Genomic DNA, 25,214 nt, shown 5'->3' on the forward strand with positions numbered 1-25,214 from the left:
TCTTTGTATATAGTAGTTGGTGATGGCTCTTGCCTTTTATGTTGGGATTTTACAAGGTGCAAATACAGTTTGGCTGTCTGGCCAGACCTGCTATCACTTGTTAGGTAAGGTGGGAATAAAGGGTCCTGCCCAGGTCAACTTCAGGGCTAAGTCCCAGAGTCAGATGCAGAAGCAGCAGCCAAACGATTAGCTTATCGGACCGCTGGCACTTTCAGGGACCTCCCCTCTGCACCGTGGGAAAATTGTACCCTGTGGGTGCAATGCTGGACCATTTTGTGGGTGTGTTCCCACCCGCCTGAAGGTGTCTAGGCTGGGCAGATTGGGTGCAGCAGGAGAGAGAAGGAAAGAAAAGTAGGCGGGGGGGGAGGGGAGCTGTTACACATCTTTATGCTCACTCTGTGTCTTCAGCCCTTTATCAGCCTGGCTGTGACCAGCTTTCATCAAAGATTCATCTGACATCAGCAATGATAGCCCTCATTCCACGTCTCCATCTGCATATGGCTTAAACCTCTGGCTCCTTCCAGTCAATGTACTGTTGCAGCCATTTTTAAATTATCTTTAGCAAAATTTTACTTGCATGCGATATTAATGATATTTTGCGATCCTTTTCACATTCCATTGGGTCACCTCTCTTTAGAATTAGAACAAATATGGATCTCTTCCATCCTTCCAATTAGGAGTCAGGTAGCTGTTTTCCAGAATTCATGTCATATATGAGCGAATGCCTCCAAGATTGCATCAGTTTGTTTAAAGATTTCAATTTGTATTCCATCAATTCCAGGACCCTTGTTCTTTGCCAGTGCCTTCAATGCACACTGGGCTTCTTTCATTATCACTGGCTATTGATCATATCGTACTTCTTGAAATGGTTGAACATTGACCATTTCTTTTTGGTACAGTGACTCTATGCATTTTTCCCATTTTTTTACTCACTCTACATCATTTAATATTTTGACTCTATGTATTTTTCCCATTTTTTTACTCACTCTACATCATTTAATATTTTGCTAAAAGAATCCTTCAGTTTCAAAGTTGAGGTTTGAAGGTTTTTCTTAGTTCTTTCAGCTTGACAAATATTGTACATGTTCTTCCCTTTGGGTTTTCTAACTCTGTTTCATTATCATGTTTGACTTTGTGTTGGTGAACGGCACTTTAAAATTATCTGTTCAGCTTTCTTACCTCATTTCTTTGCATCTCTACGCTAAAGAGCAAGTTTCAGAATCTCTTCTGACATCCATTTTGGTCTCTTCTTTCTTTCTTGTCTCCTTAGTGTCCTTTTGCTTTTCCTTCCTGTATGATGTTCTCAGTGTCATCCCACAACTCTTCTGGACTTGAGTCATTAGTGTCAAATGCATCAAATCCATTCTTGAGATGGTCTCTAAACTCAGGTGGAATATGTTCAAGGTTGTATTTTGGGTGTCGTGGACTTGTTTTAATTTTCTTCAGCTTCTCTCTGAACTTGCATATGAGCAACTGATGGTCTTTTCAGTCTGCCCCTGGCCTTGTTTTGGCTGATGATATGGAGTTTTTCTATAAGGAGCTCTAGTAGTGTAGTAGTTACGAATCGGGCTGCAAATCACAAGGTCAGCAGTTTGAAACTATCAGCTGTTCCGCGGGAGAAAGATGAGGCTTTCTGCTCCCATAAAGATGTACAGCCTTGGAAACCCTGTACAGGGTCACTATGAGTTGGAACTAATTCCATGGCACATCATAAGAACAATATACTTTCTTACATTATCCTTTAATGTTTATCAAACAAATGGCTAAATCTAAACCTTTTCATGTTCTTCAGATTAATTTTCCATGTTAGCCAGTTCAACTAACACTACTTAATGGTTTGTTGCTGTCGTAGGTGCCATCAAATCGGTTCTGACTCAGAATGACCCTGTATCTGGTGGGTTTGAAGCTCCAACCTTGCAGTTAGCAAGTTCAGTGCTGAACTTAGATCATCACACAAGGACTCCTATTCACCTAATACCATGATCTATCCATTTCCTATTGACTCAAGATGACCTCTCACCCTACCATACACACAATTTTTATATATACACGTGGAGCTACTTCCCAACTCCCTAGTCCTACCCACTCATCTACCTGTTCATGAGTTCAACATTGTTGCAACTGATGTGGCTTCTTGTTGACATCTGTTAAGGTGAGACCTCCTTTATTACTCTATTCTTTCTTAGTTAGGCTCAAGTAATCACTCTCTCAAATTAATCATATTTTAAGTTAAAAAACAAAACTAATGCTGGGATTTTTACAAAAATTACACCAAACTTAGTCATTAATTTGGGAACACCTAACATCTCTTTCAGAGTTCTGGTGTGGCGCTCTAGGCTAATGGGTCAGGCTGCAAAGTGTTTGAACCGTAAGGTCAGTGGTTCAAGCTCACCAGCTGCTCCTTGGAAACCCTATACAGGGTAGCTATGGGTCGGAATCAACTCGACGGCACTTAACAACAACAACAACAACATCTCTTTAATATTGATTCTTTTAATTTAACTACATAGCATATTAATCTTCTTTTACAGTCATAAAGCATATGTCTGCCTGGCACAATGAAGTTTATTTGTAGACAATTACAATTTTCTTATGCTGTTATGAATGGGATCTTTGTAAACCTGTTTTCCAACTGGTCAATACCAATATAATTAGTACCCAGGTTATGAACATCCAACTTACGTACAACCTGTAATTACAAACCAACCAACCAACAAAGCCTACTATATCAAAATTTCAAGGCAAATATAATGGCTCATAATAACAAATAGGTACGACTTCCCAACACACATAAACACATGACTGTGAGTCCTGGTGTAGAGTTGTGGGATAAAGCACTGGAAAGCAAGGTCGGTTTGAACCACAAGGTCGGCAGTTCAAATTCACCAACCTCTCCTCAGAAACCCTTTATAGAGTCGATGTGAGTTGGTAACAACTCCATAGAACTTAATACCAACATTATTAATATACGTTAAGATTTACAGCCTCGGAAACCCTGTACAGGGTCGCTATGAGTCGGAACCAACTCCATGGCACATAACAACAACAACAACAACATGTTAAAGATATTTCAATGTATCTGGAAGTGTTTCAACTTTTTTATGCATAGAAAGGTACACTATCACATACTAACACAAACTTTTGACTGACATTAGATAAAAAATGTATCTAACTGTTCCGACTTACATATAAATTTGACTTAAAGACAGATTTAAACAATAGGATAAATGTAAAATTAATGTTCTTCCATGTAAACTATCACATAATTCACAATAAAACATTTTTTTTTTTTAAAAAAGACAGAGTTAAGTACATAACTTATTATCTAGGAAATGTCTGCACATGAGAATGACAATGTTTTATTTCTATTTTATAATTCATCAGCTTCCTCCTTTATTAATTCTTAGAGTATATCATTTGACACTCTTGAGCTTTCCAGATTAAAAGAAAAATCATATTTATAAATAATAAGCTTTTCCTTCCTATCTATCTATCTATCTATCTATCTATCTATCTATCTATCTATCTATCATGCTCTTATCTTACAGTATTGACTAGACTCTCCTGAATAATAAGCAGTGCTGGCTAACAAAAAATTCTGGTGAAGTGCCATGTGCCAGCACCACGTTAAATGCTAGCGATAGAGTGGACTTCAGGATTTTTTTTTTTTTTTTAAAAAGAGCACAGATAACTAAATTCTATTGGACGTATTGTTTAAAGTTTTGCACCTGTTGCAGGTTTACAATGTTTACAATCTCACTTACCTTATCTACATCACATGCGAGTCGGAGCAGTACAGGGAACGTCCGCTTATAGAGCTGGTACATGGGTGGGGAGCCGTGGTCACCTTCAGGTATTTGAGTGGCCTTTCCCAACATAAACATCACCATGCTATGTAAAAGTTCACATGCTGCAACCTGGAAGAGGCCACACGAGTTCAACAGAGTTCAAGCTTTCATGCTTCCAGAGAAGAATATTTTAAAATGTTATTCAACTTAGCCCTTTAAAAAGCTTTTGAAAATGTTTTTAAGCAGATAACTATCATGGACCTCAAATATAAATAAAATAGCACTTCTTGTATAAAATTAATGTTACTCTTCATGTTTATCTTTACCAAAGAGTTAAGACCTGATATTTAAGTTTCAGACACTGGGAATAATTATGTTCATAGGAAATATGAATCACTCTGGAAGTTTATAAATTAACATAAAAAGTTGAGTTCATCTTGTTTCTAATTTATGAATTTGAGGGAATAATTGAGAAAAGACAAAGAATCACTTTGAAATATTCTTTGCCCTTTAAAATGCTATTTTCTATTATAGTAGGATTTTATCTTAAATCTATTAAGATTATTTACGCTTAACTTTCATTTGTCAATGACACATAACTCTGAAGTGAGTGAAGTAGTTTTTTTAATTGTTATGTTACATAAAATGCAAAATTAATGATCTAAGAATGGGATAAAATAAATTTTTTGTTTCCTAACAAGTATGTTTTTAAAACCTTAGGGCCTAAGTAGTGTGTGACAAATTAAATATAATTACTTTAGTCTGTCTGTCAGTAGCTAACAAAGCTAATTCTGTGACCCGAGGCAAGAAGACATCAAGATAAATGATAGGCTTCATTTCCAAAAATGGCACTGCAAAGCTGAGCCTCTTTTCTCTATCCCACGCTATACATCTCTTCATCATTTCATCTGAGGATGCAGCTGTTAAAAAGAAAAAAAAAAAGATTTAATATTTTTCTACTGAGAATCTATGACCAGCTGCTCTATATTTTACTAGTCAAACTAGAGTATATCAGTAAATTAAGTGCTTTATTAATGTTTCCTTTTTGTCTTTTTGACATGCAATTACATTAGAAATCACTAGTAGATGGTTTCTGAATTTAATTTAAAAGAAAATTATTTTAAGGAAGTCTAACAGTCCAAGATATTTAATTTCCCAGTTGAAGCACTTTGTGGAAAAAATTGATAAAAGAGCAGAATTTTATTAAATGTTTTCTCTTTAAAACATTTATTTTTCCAATGTACATTCTGTTGTTATTAAGTGCCATTGAGTCGATTCCTACTCATAGTGACCCTGTATAGTGTTTCCAAGGCTGTAAATCTCTGTGGGAGCAGAAACTCTCATCTTTTTTCCATAGAGCAGCTAGTGAGCTCACATCACCAACCTTGTGGTTCGCAGTCTAGTGCTTATCTTACAGAGCCACCTCACTCCTTATATAGGCTCTAAGTTCCTAAAGAACTAAAAATCACTAGTATATTTGAAATTAAATAGCAAAAGTACACATACAAATAAATGTCTACTAATCAAAAACACAAATACTCATAAAAAATTGTCTAAAAATAAATAAAAGCATTGTTTAAAAAGTGTATTAACTTTCAATTTCCGTGACATATTTTAAATACATAAAAGAGTCCCATTTCAAAATCAAAAGTGTGTGTAACAGAATTAAGTTGGAACACTTTCTCTACTAATGTAATAAATTATTCAGACTATATGGCTGCAGTCAAAGCATTTTCATTAGGCAAAATATTCTTTATAATTTTCACTGAAAATATGTATATAGGAGTTACTATCATGGTATGGTGCTGTAGAATAAGCACTAGACTACTAACTGCAAAGTCAGTGGTTTAAACCCATCAAATCTTCCTCAGAAACCCTATACAGAATCACTATGAGTTGGAACTGACTCAAAGGCACTTAACAACAACATCAGACATTAAAGTACAACAACATTAAAGTACATCTATTATTGCTGTTGTATATTGCTGTCGAGTCAATTTCTACGCATGGTAACTCCCATGTGTTGCAGAATAGAACTTCTCTACAAGGTTTTCAAGGCTGTGACATTTTGGAAGCAGATCACTAGGCCTGTCTTTGAAGGTGCCTCTGGGTGAGTTCAAACCACCAACCTTTCAGTTAGTAGTTAAGTATCCACAAAGGGACTCCCTCAACTGTATCTACAGGAGTAAATGCATTTAAAATAAAACTTTACCTGTTATAAGATTTCTGTTTATTTGTCCTCCTAGAGATCCAAGCATTTTCACTACTTTAATTCTGATTGCTTCTAAGGATAATGCTTCATTCTGCAAATGGGATCAATTGTATACATATAATGGGATTAAAATTAAAGAGAATTATGAGAGGAAAACAAGCCTACTTTGCCACCCATTCTACTGTGAAAATCTCCTGAGAGTTGATTACCTCCTACACAGTAGTGCTACTAAACTTATTACAATTAGATGTGCATTTCCTAGGATTCCAAACTTTTTTAACTCTTATTTATACTCTTAAAAAATATTGAAGAATCCCAAAAAGCTTCTGTTAACAAGGGTTGTATTTATCAATATTTATTGTACTAAAACTAAAAAATTTAAAAATTATTAAAATAGTTATTTTATTTAAAAATACCATGCCCACTTGTTATTGTTGTTAAGTGCCATCGAGTCATTTCCTACCCATAGCAACCCTGTATAGGGTTTCCAAGGACCAGCTAGTTTGAACCATCGACTTTGTGGTTCAAACCAACTTTGCAGTTCAACGCATTAACCCACAGCGCCACAACAGGACTCCATCATATGTTAACAAATGAGTTATTTCTAGAAAAATAGTGTTTTCCAAAACAAACAAAAGAATTCACAAGAGAAGCACTGTTGCATAGCTGTGCAAATCTCTGAGACTGAGGCTCACTAGAAGTCAGATACTATGATATGGTGTCCAGGCCTCAGCCATGTACAGAAAAGGGAACGATTTTTAGTGGTTTCTACACATAACTGTACTTATTCTACTTTGATATTATAAACAAGTGGTAATTTCTCAAAGGTAGTTTTCAATGTAGAACATGAGCCCATACCAATGAATTTTATTACATAAAAATTCACTGTTCTATCATGCACTTTGAATGGATTTATTTCACATGTATTATTTGGTAACCACATGTATTGTTGTTGTTGTTGTTATGTGCCGTGGAGTCAGTTCCGACTCATAGCGACCCTGCACAGGGTTTCCGAGGCTGTAAATCTTTACAGGAGCAGAACACCTCATCTTTCTCCCGCGGAGCAGCTGATAGTTTCAAACTGCTGACCTTGCAGTTCACAGCCCGATTCGTAACCACTACGCTACCAACCATATGCATTAGGCATCTGAAAATACTGGCTCTCTAAGTTATACAGATCTTCCAAATGCTGACAAAATTCATTATATATCCAAAAATCACATTTGTTAATATTACCACCAATCTAAATGAAAAACTCTTTAAGAATGAGAAGAAATTTTCCCTTAAAATCTTGAATTTTTATCATTGGCAACAAAAACTGCCAGATGTTTCCACTGAAATGAAAGTCTCGTTTTTTTTTTGTCCATCTTAGAGGAAATGACTGCCACATACCCAAATCAGAATAACCATAGTTTTCTGTCAGATGTTCTTTCAAGTAAAAATGCAAGGACACAGGTAGCTGCGTCCCCTTATCCATGGCTAGTGATAATGCAAAATGTCACAGCAATTGTGGACAACCAAGCAGTTGCTCAAATAACTAAACAAAGAACCACTATGGTGTTGTTTTGCTGTTGTTAAGTGCCATTGTGTCAGTTCCTACTCATAAAGTTTGCAACAAAAGGCTGGTGGGTTTGAACTGGCAACTACCACATCACTCAGCAATTTCACTTCTAAGTACATACACACAAAATCTGAAAACTGTTCAACAAAGATTTGTACTCCAATGTTCACTGCCACATCATTTGTGATAACGAAAAGGTGGAAACAACCTATATAACCACCAAATGGACAACAGATAAACTGTTGTACATGCAAGGGGTTTTCAAAAAGTTCTTGTAAACACCCACACTTGCAAATTATAGCCACTTATCCTGGCTTCAATGACAGGATGATCAGAGCTCAACCAGAAGTAAAAACAAGAGGGGGAAAAAAAAAAAGTATTCTCATACAATTTGATGAACTTGACCTACACCTATGGAAGCAGTAGCTCAAAAGAGGGAACAAGTCCTTACAGCAAGAATCATTCCCACACCCTCCACACACAGAGTAGACAGGGATGGGCAACTTGGACATTGGCTACCCAAAATGGGGAGCGGGGGGCTACAAAGGCAAGAAGTGACTGGCTTACAAGCTTTCAAGAGGGAACCTAGATCCAGAGGGCCTGGAGGAAGGTAGAATCTCCAATGAGTAGTATTCAATCTGTCTGGGCAGGGCTGACAAAAGGCGACGCCGATAGGTCTCTTGTGATACAATAGTGAATAATTGTTATCAGGACTGATTGTGAGGGTTGGAAATGTAAAGGTAGATGTTTTATAGCAAGGAGGGGAGTGATTAACTTTTCAGTCTAGGAGTGGAGGTCCCTAGGACCATCAAGGGAGAAGAGCAGAGAGCAGGACCCTACCCAGAGAAGCAGTGATGAATGAAATGGAGCCAGAGATGATGACGTGAAGCGATGGAGCAACTGGAGACTCTAGATCCAGAGAGAGAGAGTGACTGTGTGCTGAAGACCTGGGAGGTACTGGGGGAAGGATTGCAGGGTATACTCTTAGGTTGGTTGATGATGCATGGAGGGGATTGCAACCATGGCAATGAGACGATATATGATAGAATGAATGTAAAATTAATGTTCTCCCATGTAAACTATCACATAATTCATAATAAAACATTTAAGAAAAAAATAAGACCAGCAGAAAAACAAAACAAAACAATAAAAAAAAAAAAGAAAAAAGAAAGAAAGAAAAATAAAAGTTCATGTAAAAATGGAATTAAAAGATAATGGAATTTTTTCACAAACTTCTTAAAGCTCATTCATATAGTGGAATACTACTCAGCCAGTAGCAGAAATGAAGTTTTGATATATGTTCCAATATGGATGGATCTTGAAGACATAACGCTGAGTAAAATAAGCCATCACAAAAGGATAAATATTGTTAAGATCTCACTTATATAAAAAGACAAACAAAGGCAAATGCATAGAAACCAAAGTTTCTTAATGGTCAGCAAGGCAGAAGGATGAGGAAATTGAGGGGGTTACTGCTTGTGAAGTTCTACAGTTTGGTTTATGGTGACAAACAAATTGCATTAAGTGTACGATTGAACAGCCTACTGTCAATTGCTACCAATGAGTTGTATGCCTGTACAAAGTTGAATTGACAAATGTTATGTGAGAGACAGATTTATAACAACAAAAGAGTAGCTGTTTATGTACAACCAAATACTTCACAGGATTTGGTTCCTCAGTCTGGAGGTTTAGGATCATGATTTCATGGCACATACCAGTTAACTGGCATAATAACATAGTTTCAGAGTCTTAAGAGATTTTTAAGTGGCCATCTAAGGTGGTGGCTCCATAGGATAAACACTGGACTATGAACCACAAAGTCAGTGGTTTGAGCCCACCAGCTACTCTGCAGTAGAAAAATGAGGCTTTCTGCTCCTACAAAAGATTTAAAGTCTCAGAAACCCTAAACAGGATTGCCAGAAGTCAAAACCAACTCCACAACACTTAACAACAACAGCAAAGCACAAGTGGTCACTATTCACCTTTGACCAACAGATTAACGATAGTCACGAATAGAAAGGGAAAATGGAATAGGAGGCTAATTGTCTCCATGGACAAATGAACACCTCTTATACCATGAGACCAGAACTGGATGATGTCCAGCCACCATTACTGAACACACAGATTAAAGAGTCTATTATAAAAATCTTGATCAAAAGGAGAAAATGCAGAACAGAATTACATATTCTCCTGGAATCCAGACTTTCTGAAGTCATGGAGGCTGAGTGAACTGTGGTAACTATTGAGTAAAGACAATCTCTAAACTTAAAACCAAAAAGAACTTCTCATCAAAAGCCTCAACCAACAGAGTAGTAAAGAATGTCTGCCTTGAGCATTACGCTCTTTTAAAATCTATCTGTATGGAATTAAAATGACAACAGCAACTCAAACAATTAGACAGAAAATTTACAGGGGACAGAGTTTCTGCTAATGGTGAAGAAACAACTCAGAAAAGGAGAGTGAGATTTGTTGCAAAACTCGAAAAATAGAATTAATGTCACTGAATGGTCCATGTAGAAACTGCTGCATTGATGTTATGTTCTGCTTTACAACAAAAAAGACATTTCTTTTTTTTTTAAAGACGAAACTACCACAAAAGAAAACAAAAACAAAAAATTAGCTAGCAGGAATTGAATGTCACAAAGTGCTGGCCTTAAGATCAAATCAATATACTAATAATCTTTCATATGCATGATAGCAGTATCCCAACTTGCTTACTCAATATGAAGTTCATTACCTTTTATTGTCTACTAAATACATTTGGGAAGAGGAGTAAAGAAGAAAACAAAATCAAGGCAACAAAGTAATTATTAAAGTTTCTATATTTATAGCTAAAATTATATTAAAACTATTTCTATAATGTACTCTAATGTGCATGTAAGAACACATAACATTCTAATGAAGCTTTTCAACTTTTCATAAATGTTAAAATCTGATCTCTATATTAAGGTAAAAGAAATACAAGGAATTTCTTACTGATGTCATGTTCTTTGTCCTCTTCAGATGTTTTAATACAACTTTCTGAAACCCTTTCTGAGCAGCTTTGGAGAGTGCAGATACTTCCCAGGTATTCTTGGTTTCAACTAATTAACAACAAAAACTGATTTTAAATACCATTCATTTATTTAACAAACACAAGTGAAAACACACTGCATTTCTAAGTGAAAACAATCAATCTCAGTTTCTATTACAATTTAAATATTAAGTTGTCTGGGACAAAAATATTAATATTGGTCACCTTTCCTGTGACTACCAATTTCTACTAAAAAGAATATGGCTCCTTGGAGAAATGGCCAATTCATCAGTATGGCGGACATGCAATGAAAAGGAGAGCCTGTGTAGTGCTAAAGGATAAACACTAGACCCCAAAGTCAGTTTGAACCACAAGGTTGGTAGTTCAAACCTACGAGCCACTCCTTGGAAACCCAATACAGGGATGTTGTAAATCAGAACTGACTCAACAACACTTCACAACAACAAAGAATAAAGAGTACTGCAAAGGGGTGAGTGGGACAATTTGAGCATCAATATAAATTATGATGGTAAAAGACTAAACCTACTGAAAAAATAAGAATCCACAAGTCCATGCTAGTATATGAGGGTAAGTCAAAAAAGCATTGCTATTAAATCATAGAAAACTTTTATGAAACAAAAATATCAAAATATGAAGCTTTTGGTTTTTGACATAGCCTCCATCTTTGTCTTTATACTTCTGAAGGTAGTGTTCCCATTTTTCTAACCCATCCCCAAGAAATCCTATACTCTTCAGTTTACACATCAAAACGGCAGCTTGGGCATCTTTGACGGTTTAATTTGTGTTCCTTTGAAATGTTCTTGAATTTTGGAAACAAAACAAAGTCTAAAGAGGCCAAGATTAGGGCAGTAAGGTGGATGGGGAATACAGGTTTTCAATTTAACTCTCATAGGACAGCCCTTGTTACCCTCGAAGAATGAGCAGGTGCATTGTTGTGATGGAAAAAAATCACTAATACAACTTTTCTGACCCTTTTCTCTTACCAATGCAGCTTGCAATTTTCTCAAAACTTTGTAATGTGATTGACCTGTGTCTTTTGAGAAAATCTATCAAGAATACCCCTCTGGAACCCCAAAAAACAGTCATCATAACCTTCTGAGCTGACCTCTGTGTCTTCAATTCAGCTGGTTCATCAGATCCCCTCAGAAGTCATTGTTTTAACTACACCTTACTCTCTAGATTCTATAGGCAAATCCAACATTTGCCCAGTTATGATTTGTTCCATAAAACTTTCAGTATCCCTGGTTATGTTCCATAAAACTTTCAGTATCTTCAATCTTGCTTAAAATTAAAAGACTGATTGAAAAATCAGCTAGTTAAAAGAGCTGGGCACCCAAAGAACAAAAAATTTCTGAGGCCAAGATGTCCACTTAAAACTGAAGATGCCAAACGATGTGAGATTCTAATTTCAGTAGTTACCATAGCAATGCCTATTCTACAGTCTTCTCCCAGTAGGTTCTGGATTTCAGCCACAGTTTCTTCGTTCATCAAGAATGACAGTCTGTCCTGTCAGTTCATCTTTGAGGTCTCCTTGACCCATCTAAAAACTGCTGTTTTCTATGGGGTAGCTTTCTTGTAAATGTGTTACAAAGCTTCAGTGATGTGGGAAGATGTCTGCTTGAGTTTTGTCAAAAACTCTTGATACTATCCACTACTCAAAATCATTTTCTTTTTCATGGCATGTAAAATATCGGTTTTTGAAGGCATACAAACAAGACTGGTGGTAATGGTCGCGGTATGCCCTTGAATCAGTTTTGACTCATAGCGATCCTGTATAGGGTTTCCAAGGATATGAATCTTTATGGGAGTAGAAAGCCTCATCATTCTCCCACAGAGAAGCTGGTAGATTCTAATTGCTGACCTTGCAGTTAGCAGCCCAACTTGTAACCCACTATGCTACAAGGGCTCCTACATACAAGACTAAACCTAGAGTATTGCTGACAGAACTTGTTTGCAGCCACCTACCAATGTTTTGTTTGAAACAAACACATTGCATGTATGAAGTAAATCCCCAGAGGCAATATTTTTTTAAATTTAACTTCATATATTCTCGTAACAACATAAAAATTTCTTTTTAATATAAATAGTTTTTAGACCTCCTGTTGTGCCCAGGATATTGAGATGAATTAGAGAAATTACAAAAATACTAGGTCAAACAAATTTTCTTATGTAAGGTTGAGATTCCATTAAGTTGCAATATGGTGGTGGTGGTGCTGGCTACGTGCCGTGGAGTCAGAACCGACTCATAGCAAACCTGTACAGGGTTTCCAAGGCTGTAAATCTTTACGGGAGCAGAAAGCCTCATGTTTCTCCCGCGGAGTAGTTTCGAACTGCTGACCTTGCAGTTTGCAGCCCGATTCGTAACCACTACGCTACCAGAGTTCCTAAAGTTGCAATAAACACCATTTGAAAGGCAATTACTCACCTGTTTTTGGGCTTTTATTGAGACTGCCTCAACTAGGACAGGTCATAAAATCATCACGAGACTTGAAATACCCACACTGTCTTGGCTGATGTCAAGAAACAAATGAATAAGGAAGGCAGTGCCCAAAATGGTTCCATAATAAAATGGAAATGATTCATACAGGACCAAACTACAGGGGAGTGAAGGGAGGCACCTACCATATCAACAAGCAGGCAGCCTCTTTTCTCATAGGCTTTACGCCAGAGCCACCTGAAAATCTGCCAGAGCCCATTGCCATGAGGATAATGCCTACAAGCAACTTTCCACTGACCAGGAAAAGGCTGCTTAGTTCACAGATGATAGTTCCAGAATACATGGACAACACTTGATGCGGAAAGCTGCAGTATTAAGACTAACAGATGGAAAGACCCTGATTGAAGTAGTTAAGAACAGGTCAGCTCAATGGGCCAAACTGCATGTGGTCTTCCTAGCTGTGATGGAAGAATTGGACAATGGTGAGAGCTCATGGTTTAGATTTTTACTGATTCATAGGAAATGAATCAGACAAATGGGCAACGGGAAACTAGACTATTAAAGGGAATCTGTGTGGGGCAAGGAGCTATGGAAAGTACTCTGGAAATTTAAAGGGCACAATAGACTAGGACATGTTGATGCCTATCAGGAAAATGCTCTTCCTTGAGCAGAAGGTGATTGGAATCTGCAAGCGGACATGTTGGTATGCTCCCTTGAGGTGGCCAATTGAGTCCATGAAATGAGTGGACATAGGGGTGTTACAGCAATGCAAAGATGGGCTAAAGCTAGGCACGGCCCTCTTGTACCCTCTTAGATACAAAATATCAGTAAGGACTGCTCTGTTTGCCAGCAAGAAAGATAGAGAATACAGATGACTATAGGGCAGATTCTCTAAGAGGAAGGACTTACTCAGAGCTGGCAAGTAGATTACATAGGACCAATGGTACTAGGGGTACCAGGTGGCTATAAATGGGTCCTCACAGAAATAGATACTTACTCTGGATTGGGCTTTGTATATTCTATAATGGATGCAGATGCCAAAAATATCAGTAAGGGATTAGAATAAAAGATACTGTACTAATTTGGGCAACCAAGTTACATTTCCTCAGACCAAGGAACACACTTTACAGCCCACAGGTGCAACAATGGGTCAAGAAACATCATATTAAATGGACATACCATTTTGCACACCACCCTTAGAGTAACAGTTTGACAGAGAATTGGAATGGGCAATTAAAATTTGTTATCTAAAGCGGGGAGAGATATAGGCCTGAAGAGCTAGTTCTCGTGCCTTCATTAGTCTGTGCTAACACTCAACTTGAGGGTTCAAAAGGGAAGATCACAACTGGATCGAGTTCTCCATTTCTCAGGGGGACTTGGGAGAGAAGGGGTGGGGGCGAATGCTGGTGCTTCTGTAGAGTTCTTCCCCACATCACCTGAAACTGCTTTTTTTCCTTCCAATGATGCAGTCTCAGGAATACAGCTATGAAAACCAGAATCAGGAGTGATCCTACAGCAAGAGACTGTAATTATACCCCTAAACCTATATGCCAGAATTCCCAAAGACCTAATAGGATGGACTGCACCTTCCCCACATCTGTCAAAATTTGGATTTATGGTGAATACAACCATGTTGCCTAGTGTTAGAGATATTCCACTAGTCTTGTATTTATGTAACATCCTGCTGTGGTGATGTGGGTTAATGCGCCAGACTACAAAGCTGTTTGAACTGCAAGGTCAGTGGTTCAACTTCACCCACTGCTCCTCAGAAATGCTATACAGGGTCGCTATGGGTCGGAGCTGAATCAACAGCACTTAACAACAACAACCCAACATGAATGAGAGTGAACTAGGGGGGAATCACTTGCTAGACTGCTCTTGCTACCAGCAATCTGGACTGGCACAGCAGCTGAATTGATGTCTCTTCCTAATGTGGAGAAGTTTGGGTAAAAGTAAATGATAAATAGAAAGAAGGAGAAATAATAGCTGAAGGTAAAGGCATGAATAAATGGATTAATTGTTGTTGTTACGGGCCGTTGAGTCAGTTCCAACTCAATGACCCTATAGAGCAACCCTGTATAGGTGTTCCCAGGAGTGGCTGGTGAGTTTGAGCCACTGATCTTGCAGTTCAAACTGACGTTGAGGCCGGGTGCTTATCTGATGATTCAGAAGGGAAAACCTTACATTATGATGACACCTCAAGAGAGCCTCAGAGCAAGGAAATAATCTTCTCTCAATACAATTTTTCAGGAGCAAGAAAGATGAAAACGAGACAATCTTTTGGAGAACCCGACCATGTCAGATAGACACAAACAGCAGACATGAATGACTGACACCTGAGTAACCTCACCCTTCTATCGCCTTACCATAGTGAAGTACTATGTACTTTAACTACGTACATTAACATAGCTGTTAATGACTGGTTTGTACTGCTATATCATTGGGTGGGAGAACTAAATCCCTCAAGTATGAAAGAGCAAATTTCTACAAGGGCTAAGGGATGACCCACAGGGCAGCTAAATATTTATTATGGCTCTTCTAGCCAAATTTCTCCATTCGGATACATTTTTTAAATCCTAGTCTCAAGGTCTACAACTATGGACCCATTTTGAAAAGAGTTGCTAAGAAGATTAACGTAGGGTTATATAAAGAAAAACGTGGCATCAGGATTGAAGGATGACTCATTAACAACCTGCAATATGCAGATGATACAACCTTGCTTGCTGAAAGTGAAGAGGACTTAAAACATTTACTAATGAAGATCAAAGAGCACAGACTTCGGCATGGATTACATCTCAATGTAAAGAATACAAAAATCCTCACCACTGGACTAACAACATTCTTATCACCAGAAAAAAGACTGAGGTTGTCAAGAACTTCATTCTTCTTGGATCAACTATCCACACTCAAGGAAGCGGCAGTCAAGAAATCAAACAAAGTATTGCATTAGGCAAATCTGCTGCATAAGACCTTTTTAAAGTGTTTAAGAGCAAAGATGTCAGCTTGAGGACTAAGGTGCGCCCGACCCAAGACATAGTATTTTCAATAACCTCACATGCATATGAAAGCTGGACAGTGAATAAGGAAGATCGTAGAAGAATTGATGCCTTTGAGTTATGGTGCTGGAGGAGAATATTGAAAGAACTAATAGATTCATTTTGGAAGAAGTGCAGCCAGAGTGCTCCTTAGAGGCCAAGATGGCCAAACTTCATCTCTCATACTTTGGACATATTGTTAGGAGGGAGCAGTCGCTGGAGAAGGATATCATGTCTGGTAAGGTGGAGGGTCAGAGAAAAAGAGGAACACCCCCAGCGAGATGGATTAGCCAAGTGGCAGCATCGAAGGACTCAAGCGTGGCAACAACAGTGAGGTTGGCCCAGGATCAGGCAGTGTTTAGTTCTGCTGTGCATAAGGTTGCTACGAGTCGGTCCTGACTCGATGGCACGTAACAACAACAACAACAAAAGGAGCATAGTGTGGCACTGTGGGTTAATGCGCCAGACTGCAAAGCTGTCTGAACTGCAAGGTTGGTGGTTCAAGCTCACCAGCTGTTCCTTGGAAACCCTATACAGGGTCATTAGGGTCAGAACTGACTCGATAGCATACAACAACAAAACAAAGTGGCATAGTCGTTACAAGTTGGGCTGCTAACCTCAAGATCAGCAGTTCAAAATTACCATTGGTTCCATGGGAGAAAGATGAGGTTTCTGCTCCCATAAAGATCTACAGCCTCGGAAGTCCTATATGGGGTCACTATGAGTTGGAACCAACTCCACGGCACAGAACAACCACTACAGTAGAACTAAGGATTAAGAATGCCCCCACACCTTAGGAGAGATGGTATGACTTAAGTCACCACCCTTAGTTTCCATTGGGGCATGGTTAGACTCCAATTTATAATACTGCTTAGAAAAGCTTGCTCTCTTGACCTGGATGTTGCCACCTGGCTCATGATGTCTGACCTCTAGTTAGTAGGACTAGGACTTTAGACCCATTTCCTGACCTGATTCACCAGCTCCCCATAGCCTCGTGCTTCAACAGCCTGTCATCTGACCTGATGATTTGGGTTTGCCAACTCCTGAGACTACATAGGTAAGAAGATTACTCCAGACTGGCCTCTGAACTATGGATTTGGGACTTGCCAGCCTTCACAATTTTTTGAGCTATTTATTTTGACAATTGTGATTTTTGTGACATTGCAGAGTTACAGAATCCTGGGACTTGAGGGGAGAGAGGAGTGGTGATTGATATTAAGGACTACGGAGGGATATAACATGTCACAAAAGTCAAACAATTGAGGTATCTTTAACCTCCAACTCATAGGTACCAGCCTTGTGTTGATTTTTAAAACAGAAATTATTCATGCAGTTACAAACTACAAACAATTCTATTATGGTAATCATTTGCTATTTTAATTAAGATCCACACATCATAATTCTTAAAACCCTTACCTGATAAGGTTGAAGTTTTCAAATAACCACCAAGACAGGGCAGAATGTCTTTGTAATACGGCTGAATTACATATTTGCGAATGTTAACTGACCATTCTTGTAGAGCATTCAAGCCTACTTCTGCTAATGGCATATAGCTCAATCCCAGTTTAAAAGCCATCTGTCCATGAAAACAAACAAGGTAAAATGAAACTCAGGAATTTGGCATTTAAAGAAAAACAAAAGTAATTAAATTATTATGTCTTCCTACTACTGGGATAAGGAGTTCTAGTAGCGTACTGGTTATGAATTGGGCTGCAAACCACAAGGTCAGCAGTTCGAAACTACCAGCTGTTCCGTGGGAGAAAGATGAGGCTTTCTGCTTCCGTAAAGATTTACAGTCTCGGAAACCATGTACAGGATCGCTATGAGTCGGAACCGACTCCCAGGCACATAACCACCACCACCTCAACTGGGATACCAGATACTGCTGGAGGAAAGAGGGTGCACTATGGTAATTTCTACCGTAGCAACAACTATCTGTCTACTGGCGGAGGCTATAGTGCACATTCAAAACATGGAAAGTTGGAAGCTCAGAAAAGTGAAGTCAAGTGTCTCAAACCCCAAAGCTAATCAGCATCAGCAGAAGCACCTGACGCACATGTGCCTGATGACAAAGCACCTACAGAATTACGATATTCTGTGTTTCCAATGAAACATGCACGGCATGAAGAAATGGCTCTGCTTAAGATGGTACACCTACCTGCAAAGCAGGGACATAGGATCTTATATCAAGCTCAATGATGTTGTACGGCAGAGAAAGAATGAAAGTCAAACAGGAGACCAAGAGTTCATCTTTGTATTGCTTCATTTTAACAGATACCTTCCAAGAAATGAGAAAAAGACAATGTTGTGTGTCTGAAGAGAGCAAACAAGTTGAAAATCAATTTTAAACTATCGACCAGCTCTGGTAGCGTAGCGGTTATGAATCGGGCTGCAAACTGGAAGGTTAGCAGTTCGAAACTACCAGCTGTTCCGCGGGAGAAACATGAAGCTTTCTGCGCCCGTAAGATTTATAGCCTCGGAAACCCTGTACAGGGTCGCTATGGGTTGGAACTGACTCCACAGCACTTAACCAACCAACCAACCTTCTTTCCAAAGATGAAAAAGCATCATATCAAGGCCACAATCACCTACATATGAAGTTGTGAGGTCCATGAAATATGTACTTGTTGAAGTACTTAAGGCCATATAATAAAAATTTTTTTTAAAAGATCTATTTAATTTTGAGTAGTTATTACACAATTGTTGTTGTTAAGTTCCGTCAAACTGGTTCCGACTCATAGTGACCTGTACAGGGTTTCCGAGGAATGGCTAATGAGTTTGAACCACAAAGTGCCACGCCAGGACTCCACTACACAATTAAGCTATTTTTAAAAAACTCAAAAGGACTTTTGAAGCACAATGACTTAGTATTTGTTTGTTTTTTAAAGGACCTTATTCACAACCTGAATTTAATATACTAATTTTTAAGTAATGAGACCATTTATGGCCTCTAAGATTTTTTTTTCAAAATACATTCATTTTAAAACAGCCCACAATAACACCAAGATAAATTATTTTAAATTACCTCTTTACCAAATTTTGCAAATAAAGCAAAACAAGAATACTTTTCTGCATCTTGAGATAAGAGTTTCAGACTCTTTGGACCAACGCCCTGTGAGGTTAAAAAAAAAAACTTAATTAGCAAACTAAGCAACAATTAGGTAACTACACCCCAACACAACGGTCCAAACTCTCTTTGGATAATCATTTTTACATTACCAGAGTCTCACTCAGAGGGAAAGGGAAGGTGAACTCAGGACAACTCCATTCAGAAACAGAGCATGAAGTGGAAAGTGGACAGTCACAGGAGGGGGTGAGTCTGCTCCCTTCCGCATCTCCTAATAAGAAGCATCTGTGCACTCAGTGTTCACCCAAAAAGTAGTCAGACTCACAGACAACTGAAGTTGCCTCTGGGGCACTTGTTGTGACACAGTATGTTCAGCCTACCCCAAAATTTCTGACTAGGTGACTACGGAGCTGGTCTGATAAATTGCACTTTAAATGTGTTCCCGATGAATGTTGCTGCTGCTGGTCCAGGGATCACACTTTGAAAACCCCACTCATCTAACACAATCAGCCAGAGGCTTGGAAAATCTGGACAGAACACCCTATTAGGTAACGTTTTAAAGTGGTGATCCAATTGCTGTTCATATGTCAATTTTCTTTTCCTTCTTTTTAAAAGTTTTTATTGTGAATTGAGTGATAGTTTACATGGCAGAACATCAGCTTTACACTAATCCTATTGTATTTTGTTTCACTGCAATGATTACAATCTCCTCCATGCATCATCATTCAACAGTATTTGCTTCCATTCCCCCATTCCCTCTGGGTTTTTTTTTTTTGGGGGGGGGTGGTATACACCAAAACTCAGGAATATGCAATCATTCATTCAAACACCCAAAGCGCATACCCTGCAAGCCTGTTCCCTGGCCACCAGCACACAGCCCCTCTCTCTCCATGAGTCTAGCGTCCCCAACCGCTCCAAGACATCATCTCTGCCTCCATCTCTGGCGTCGCTGCTTCTCTGAATAGGGTCCCACACTCTGCGCCAGCTCTTCTCACTTTATAGTCTCAGGGTCCTCTACTCCTATACTGCAAGATCAACCACTCCCCTCTTTTTGCTACAAAACTTCTACCTTTACAGTTGCAACAATCAAAATCAGTCATGATAAAAATTACTCACTATTAAACCACAAGAGTCTTATCCCCATCTCCTTTCACCAGCCCTGTCTAGGCAGGTTGGAAACCACTCAGTGGAGACTCTACCTCCCACCCATCCCCCACACCCTCTGAAATTAAACTCCCTCTGAAAACTTGTAAGCCAGTCACTTTGAACCTTTATAGCACCCCCATTTTAAGTAGCCAATATCTAAGTTGCCTATCCCTATCAACCCTGTGTACAGAGGGGACGGGAATGATCCTTGCTGTGACGATTCCTTCCCTCTTGGTTGGTATTTTAAGCTACTATATCCATAAGTATAGGTCAAGTTCATCAAATTGTAGTGAATTAAAACTTGTTTTCTTTATTACCGCCCCCCAAAAAAAATTTTGTTTGTTTCTTTCTCTCTTCTTCTAGTCGAGTTCTGATCATCCAGCCATTGAAACTAGGTCAAATGGGCACTGTCTGCAAGTACAGGTGTTCTTATGCATCTCCCCTCACTTCATATCAGCTGGACGCTTCACTCTCAGCTCTAGCCCTCTGTGGCTATGTCCTTGTCCATGGGCTCAGGAGTCCCCAGGTCTTACCATACTGCTGGCCAACCAGGTCTCACCATACTCCAAGTTAACAGGAGTCTATTGAATGTTGTCAGACTCAGCCCATATTGTCAGTACTGCTTTTCCCCAACTTCCCCTCATCAGTAGACCAATGTGGTCCCCGACAAGATTACATGCCTACTCTTGTATTCCCTTTGAGTTTCAGTCTTGAAAGGGGGTTTGCCCTGAAGGGACTTGATTGCTTGCCTTGATGGCTCCCCTGCAGACAACTTGCTTGTTTTTGTGGTAGTCATTCAGATGGCCAGTTTTTGTTTTTTATTTTTCCTGCTGGTCTTTCTTTCAAGAAGTATCTTCTGTTCTCTAGCTGCTCCAGGCTGGTTTGCTTGTCTTTTCAAGTGGAAATTTCCTACCTCAGAAGATTTTGGATGTGGATCAGGATTCCACCTAAGGTCTTACACACTACAAAGGCTCCGCAGGAAGCCTTTTTCACTAGGAAAGTTCTAGCACCCCTTTTAGGAATTCCAATCACAGTTATAGGCTGAAGCATATGTCAATTTTTAAAATTTCATTTTCTAGAATTAGATTTAAAAATGGCAACACGCTACCCATAGTCATCTCCTGCAAGATGCTATGATCATGTATTTTATAATGCATTTATATATGTACAAGCAAATTAAAAAAAGGGAGAGAGATATCCAATGTCTTCCAAAAAATACTTACCTCAAAATACCTAATTTTCTTGGCATTTCTCACTACAACAGAAAGCAATTTGTAGAAGCCACTGATGAGTGGCAACTGTGTAGAATGCAAAATTAACTCATATGAAAATGAATATAACCATGGCTCAAAAAACTCCACATGTTTCTCAGGAAGAATCTCTCTGTAAAAACAAATTAAATGCTTTACTGTAGAAATCTTAACCATGTGAATACTTTCATTCAGCTTTGAAATTATAAGGGACATGGTTGAAGCAAGTTGACTATAACATTTTTCAGATACAGCTATATGCCTTTTTATTTCTACCCGATCATCTTTTAAATATATATCTTAAAAATGATAACTCTAAGTTGGTACTTTCAGATACATTTTAAAGGTCCATATAAATGATTCCAAATTTCAAGTCTTTAACAACATCATTTCTTTTACCTATATAAATATTATAGCCAATAATTGACCATTTCCTTCATACTTATTTGGAATTTAAGAAAAAAAAAATACCTGCAAAACTCCACCAGGTTAATGAAAGCTGAAAAATCTTGAGGCTTAGAAGCACACAAATTTGCAGCTGGATCTGAGGTTGCGATCACCCACACACCAGTACCTACATTCTCATCCTTAAAAAAACAACAGTACCCAAATAAACATTGTATCAGTAAGTCAGGATTTTGTTTCACCAACTGACTCAATGGTCAAACCCAATACTATTACGTAAAAGGAATGCTAATGAAAGACAGACATAGGGGCTCTCAGATTAGTCTGATGATGAGACTGGTGGGAAACATTAAATAAAAGGACACAGTGATACAGTGATGAGACAAAAGAATGATACAAACACAGAAATTCAAAGGGCTGAGGAGAAGGTGACCATTTCTTGAAGGAACTAGCAATTATGCCTTCAAAGAAGTAAAACTTTCAAAAAGTAGAAAATATCAATACTAACTTGGAGATTTCAAACTGCAAATAAGAGAAACATGTGACATCAATAGGAAAGACAAATGAGAAATATAGATTTCTTGCAAAATAGGCCAAGTTCAGTTTTAATAAACACTTTGTTATCAAATGCAGGTGGAAATATGGAACTGGGAGACTTACTGATAAGATTAGAGACAGATTAACCTGAGCACCAACAAAGGTCAGAGTTGGCCTGTTGGAATGAAGCAAGAAGGACAGGGAAAGAAGAAACAGCGAAGCCACTGAAGTCGACAAAAACAGTACAGACATGTTCAGAAACTTAGGTGTGTTGGTGATACAGCTCCAATAAAGCTCCTTTTGGAACTTTTTGTTTTGGTTTTCTTTTCCATAAAATATTTTAGACATAAAAAAAGTATCAAAATACACTTGATGGTTAGCATCACTAACATTTTAAATAGAACATAACAAATACAATGGCAGATAAAAAATACATTTTACCTCTTTCCTTAATACGTCCTAGGCTATGGCCTCCCATCATCTCTTGTTCAAGTTCACTGCACTGCAGAATTATCCACAAACTCTAACAGCATATCTAGTCTGAAAATACTACGGGGCTGGGGAGTAGACAAGTTGTTTCCAACTGAAACTCAATTCCTTTAACAATACCTTAGAACCAGATTAGTCATGGTTTGGTACTGTAAGATAAGCACTAGAATGCTAACTGCAAGGCTGGTGGTTCAAATCTACCAGCCACTCCTCAGAAACCCGATACAGTGCTGCTACAAGTCAGAACCAACTCTCAATGGCACTTAACAACAACAACAACGGAACCACAGTGCTTTGTTACTAAAATCCTTCACACAAAAGTAGAGTAGTACTAGCGGAAGCCTTAAGTCATCACTTTGCTTACAGGACATCTAGGCACAGAACAAAAAGGCATGGCACTTTCTTCTTTCTCTGCCTGCCATTTTTTATTTGACACCTAACACTTAGCACCCCAGAGCACTGAACTTCCATAACTATGAACAAGAGGAGCACTAGGCCTCCATATTCTACTGAACATCACCTCAACACAAAGTAAGATTTATCTCTCTTTACTATTGCTAGGGAAGGAGAAACAAAGTTTTGTGAAAAGAAATCATTTTAACATATTTAACTTGTAATTATTTTTAATAATCTAATAATATTTCCTACAATTAGGCTATAGCAATAGAAAAGTATCAATGATACATATTAATCTTGGACAAAAACAAATTTCTTTGATCTCCTATGTTAATGTGCTACTTACCCCAATTAGTTATATATAAAGAAAAGTATATAAAAATGATACAAAATTGTTATTGACAAAAGTTTCTAACCTCTTGTTCTCCAGTATTCTGTTTTTCTAGTGTAAGATCCAATTTATCAATTATCTTCAAAATCGATTTTATAAACTCATCATATAGCAAACGATTCAAACTTTGAAGGGTGGAATTCACCGACAGAAATGCTTCATCTGCTAAGAGAAAATCCTTTAAATAAAGAAAAATAATAAACTTCAAAATTTTGGTAGAAAAGTGTTAGTATGAGTATTAAATAAGCATTAAAATATATAGAGATATACATATATATTTACATTATTATAGAAACAGTGCTGTGTAGGCTGTAGAAAATTTTACCTGGAAGTTTTCAAGTTGCAAAATTTAGACATCTTCCTAAACTGTTATGGCAGCATCTTTTGGTCAGATTAAACAATTTATCCAGTCACATAACCTTACTTGAAACATGACAGAGAATGAGAAGACTTAGGGAAAACCTTGTAAAATAATTTACACTAACTATTATATGTGTGTTTGTGTGTCTATACACAAGGTCAGCAGTTTGAAACTACCAGCTGTTCCATGGAAGAAAGATGAGGCTTTCTGCTCCCGTAAAGATTTACAGCCTTGGAAACCCTGTTTAGGGTCACTATGAGTTGGAACCGACTCCACAGCACATAACAACAACAACATACACATATATGGAGTCCTGGTGTGGCACTGTGGGTTAATGCGCCAGACAGACTGCAAAGCTGTTTGAACTACAAGGTTGGTGGTCCAAACTCACCAGCTGCTCCTTGGAAACCCTACACAGGGTCTTTATGGGTCAGAATCGATTCCAAGGCACTTAACAACAACAACAAATACACGTATATGGAGTTCTGATATAGTGCTGTAGGATAAGCACTCGACCATAAAGTGTGTTTGAACTTCAAGGTTGGCAGTTCAAACTCACCAGCCACTCCTCAAAACCCCATTCAGGGTTGCTATGAGTTGGAACCAACTCAACAGCACTTAACAACAACACACACACTCACACATATATTAAAAAGTACAATGTATTTACATGTAGGAGCCCGGGTGGCAGAGTGGGTTAAGTGGAGGGCTGACAAGCAAAAGGTCAGCAGTTCAAATCTATCAGCGCTTCCATGAAGATTTACCACCTTAGACACCCTATGGCGTATATATATGTGTGTATATATATATTAACCACACACACACACACATACATGCAAATACCTAAGCCAAACCCTACTGTTGTCGGGTCGATTCCAATTCATAGTGATTCTCTAGGACAGGAGAACTGCTCCATAGGGTGTCTAAGGTGGTAAATCTTCATGGAAGCGCTGATAGATTTGAACTGCTGACCTTTTGCTTGTCAGCCCTCCACTTAACCCACTCTGCCACCTGGGCTCCTATATATATAAGGAGCTCTGGTAGCATAGTGGTTACAAATCGGGCTGTGAACTTTAAGGTCAGTGGTTCAAAACTACCAGCCGCT

The 25,214-nt window shown here is 38.4% G+C and overlaps 1 protein-coding gene across 1 annotated transcript in view; it reads right to left on the bottom strand.

The window, feature by feature from the left end:
* PRKDC (protein kinase, DNA-activated, catalytic polypeptide) overlaps nt 1-25,214 on the bottom strand; it is a 305,624-nt gene that overhangs the window by 253,527 nt on the left and 26,883 nt on the right. Inside the window, exons 16-25 of the mRNA XM_006860083.1 lie at nt 23,774-23,926; nt 22,002-22,117; nt 21,504-21,663; nt 19,093-19,179; nt 18,226-18,345; nt 17,484-17,643; nt 10,538-10,644; nt 6,001-6,091; nt 4,545-4,708; nt 3,765-3,917 (exon numbers count right to left, since the gene is read on the bottom strand). Coding sequence (XP_006860145.1) covers nt 3,765-3,917; nt 4,545-4,708; nt 6,001-6,091; nt 10,538-10,644; nt 17,484-17,643; nt 18,226-18,345; nt 19,093-19,179; nt 21,504-21,663; nt 22,002-22,117; nt 23,774-23,926 — 1,311 coding nt within the window. The remainder of the gene's footprint in view (nt 1-3,764; nt 3,918-4,544; nt 4,709-6,000; nt 6,092-10,537; nt 10,645-17,483; nt 17,644-18,225; nt 18,346-19,092; nt 19,180-21,503; nt 21,664-22,001; nt 22,118-23,773; nt 23,927-25,214) is intronic.

The sequence above is a fragment of the Chrysochloris asiatica genome, unplaced genomic scaffold (assembly GCF_000296735.1).
Source record: "Chrysochloris asiatica unplaced genomic scaffold, ChrAsi1.0 scaffold00036, whole genome shotgun sequence".
Lineage (NCBI taxonomy): Eukaryota > Metazoa > Chordata > Mammalia > Afrosoricida > Chrysochloridae > Chrysochloris > Chrysochloris asiatica.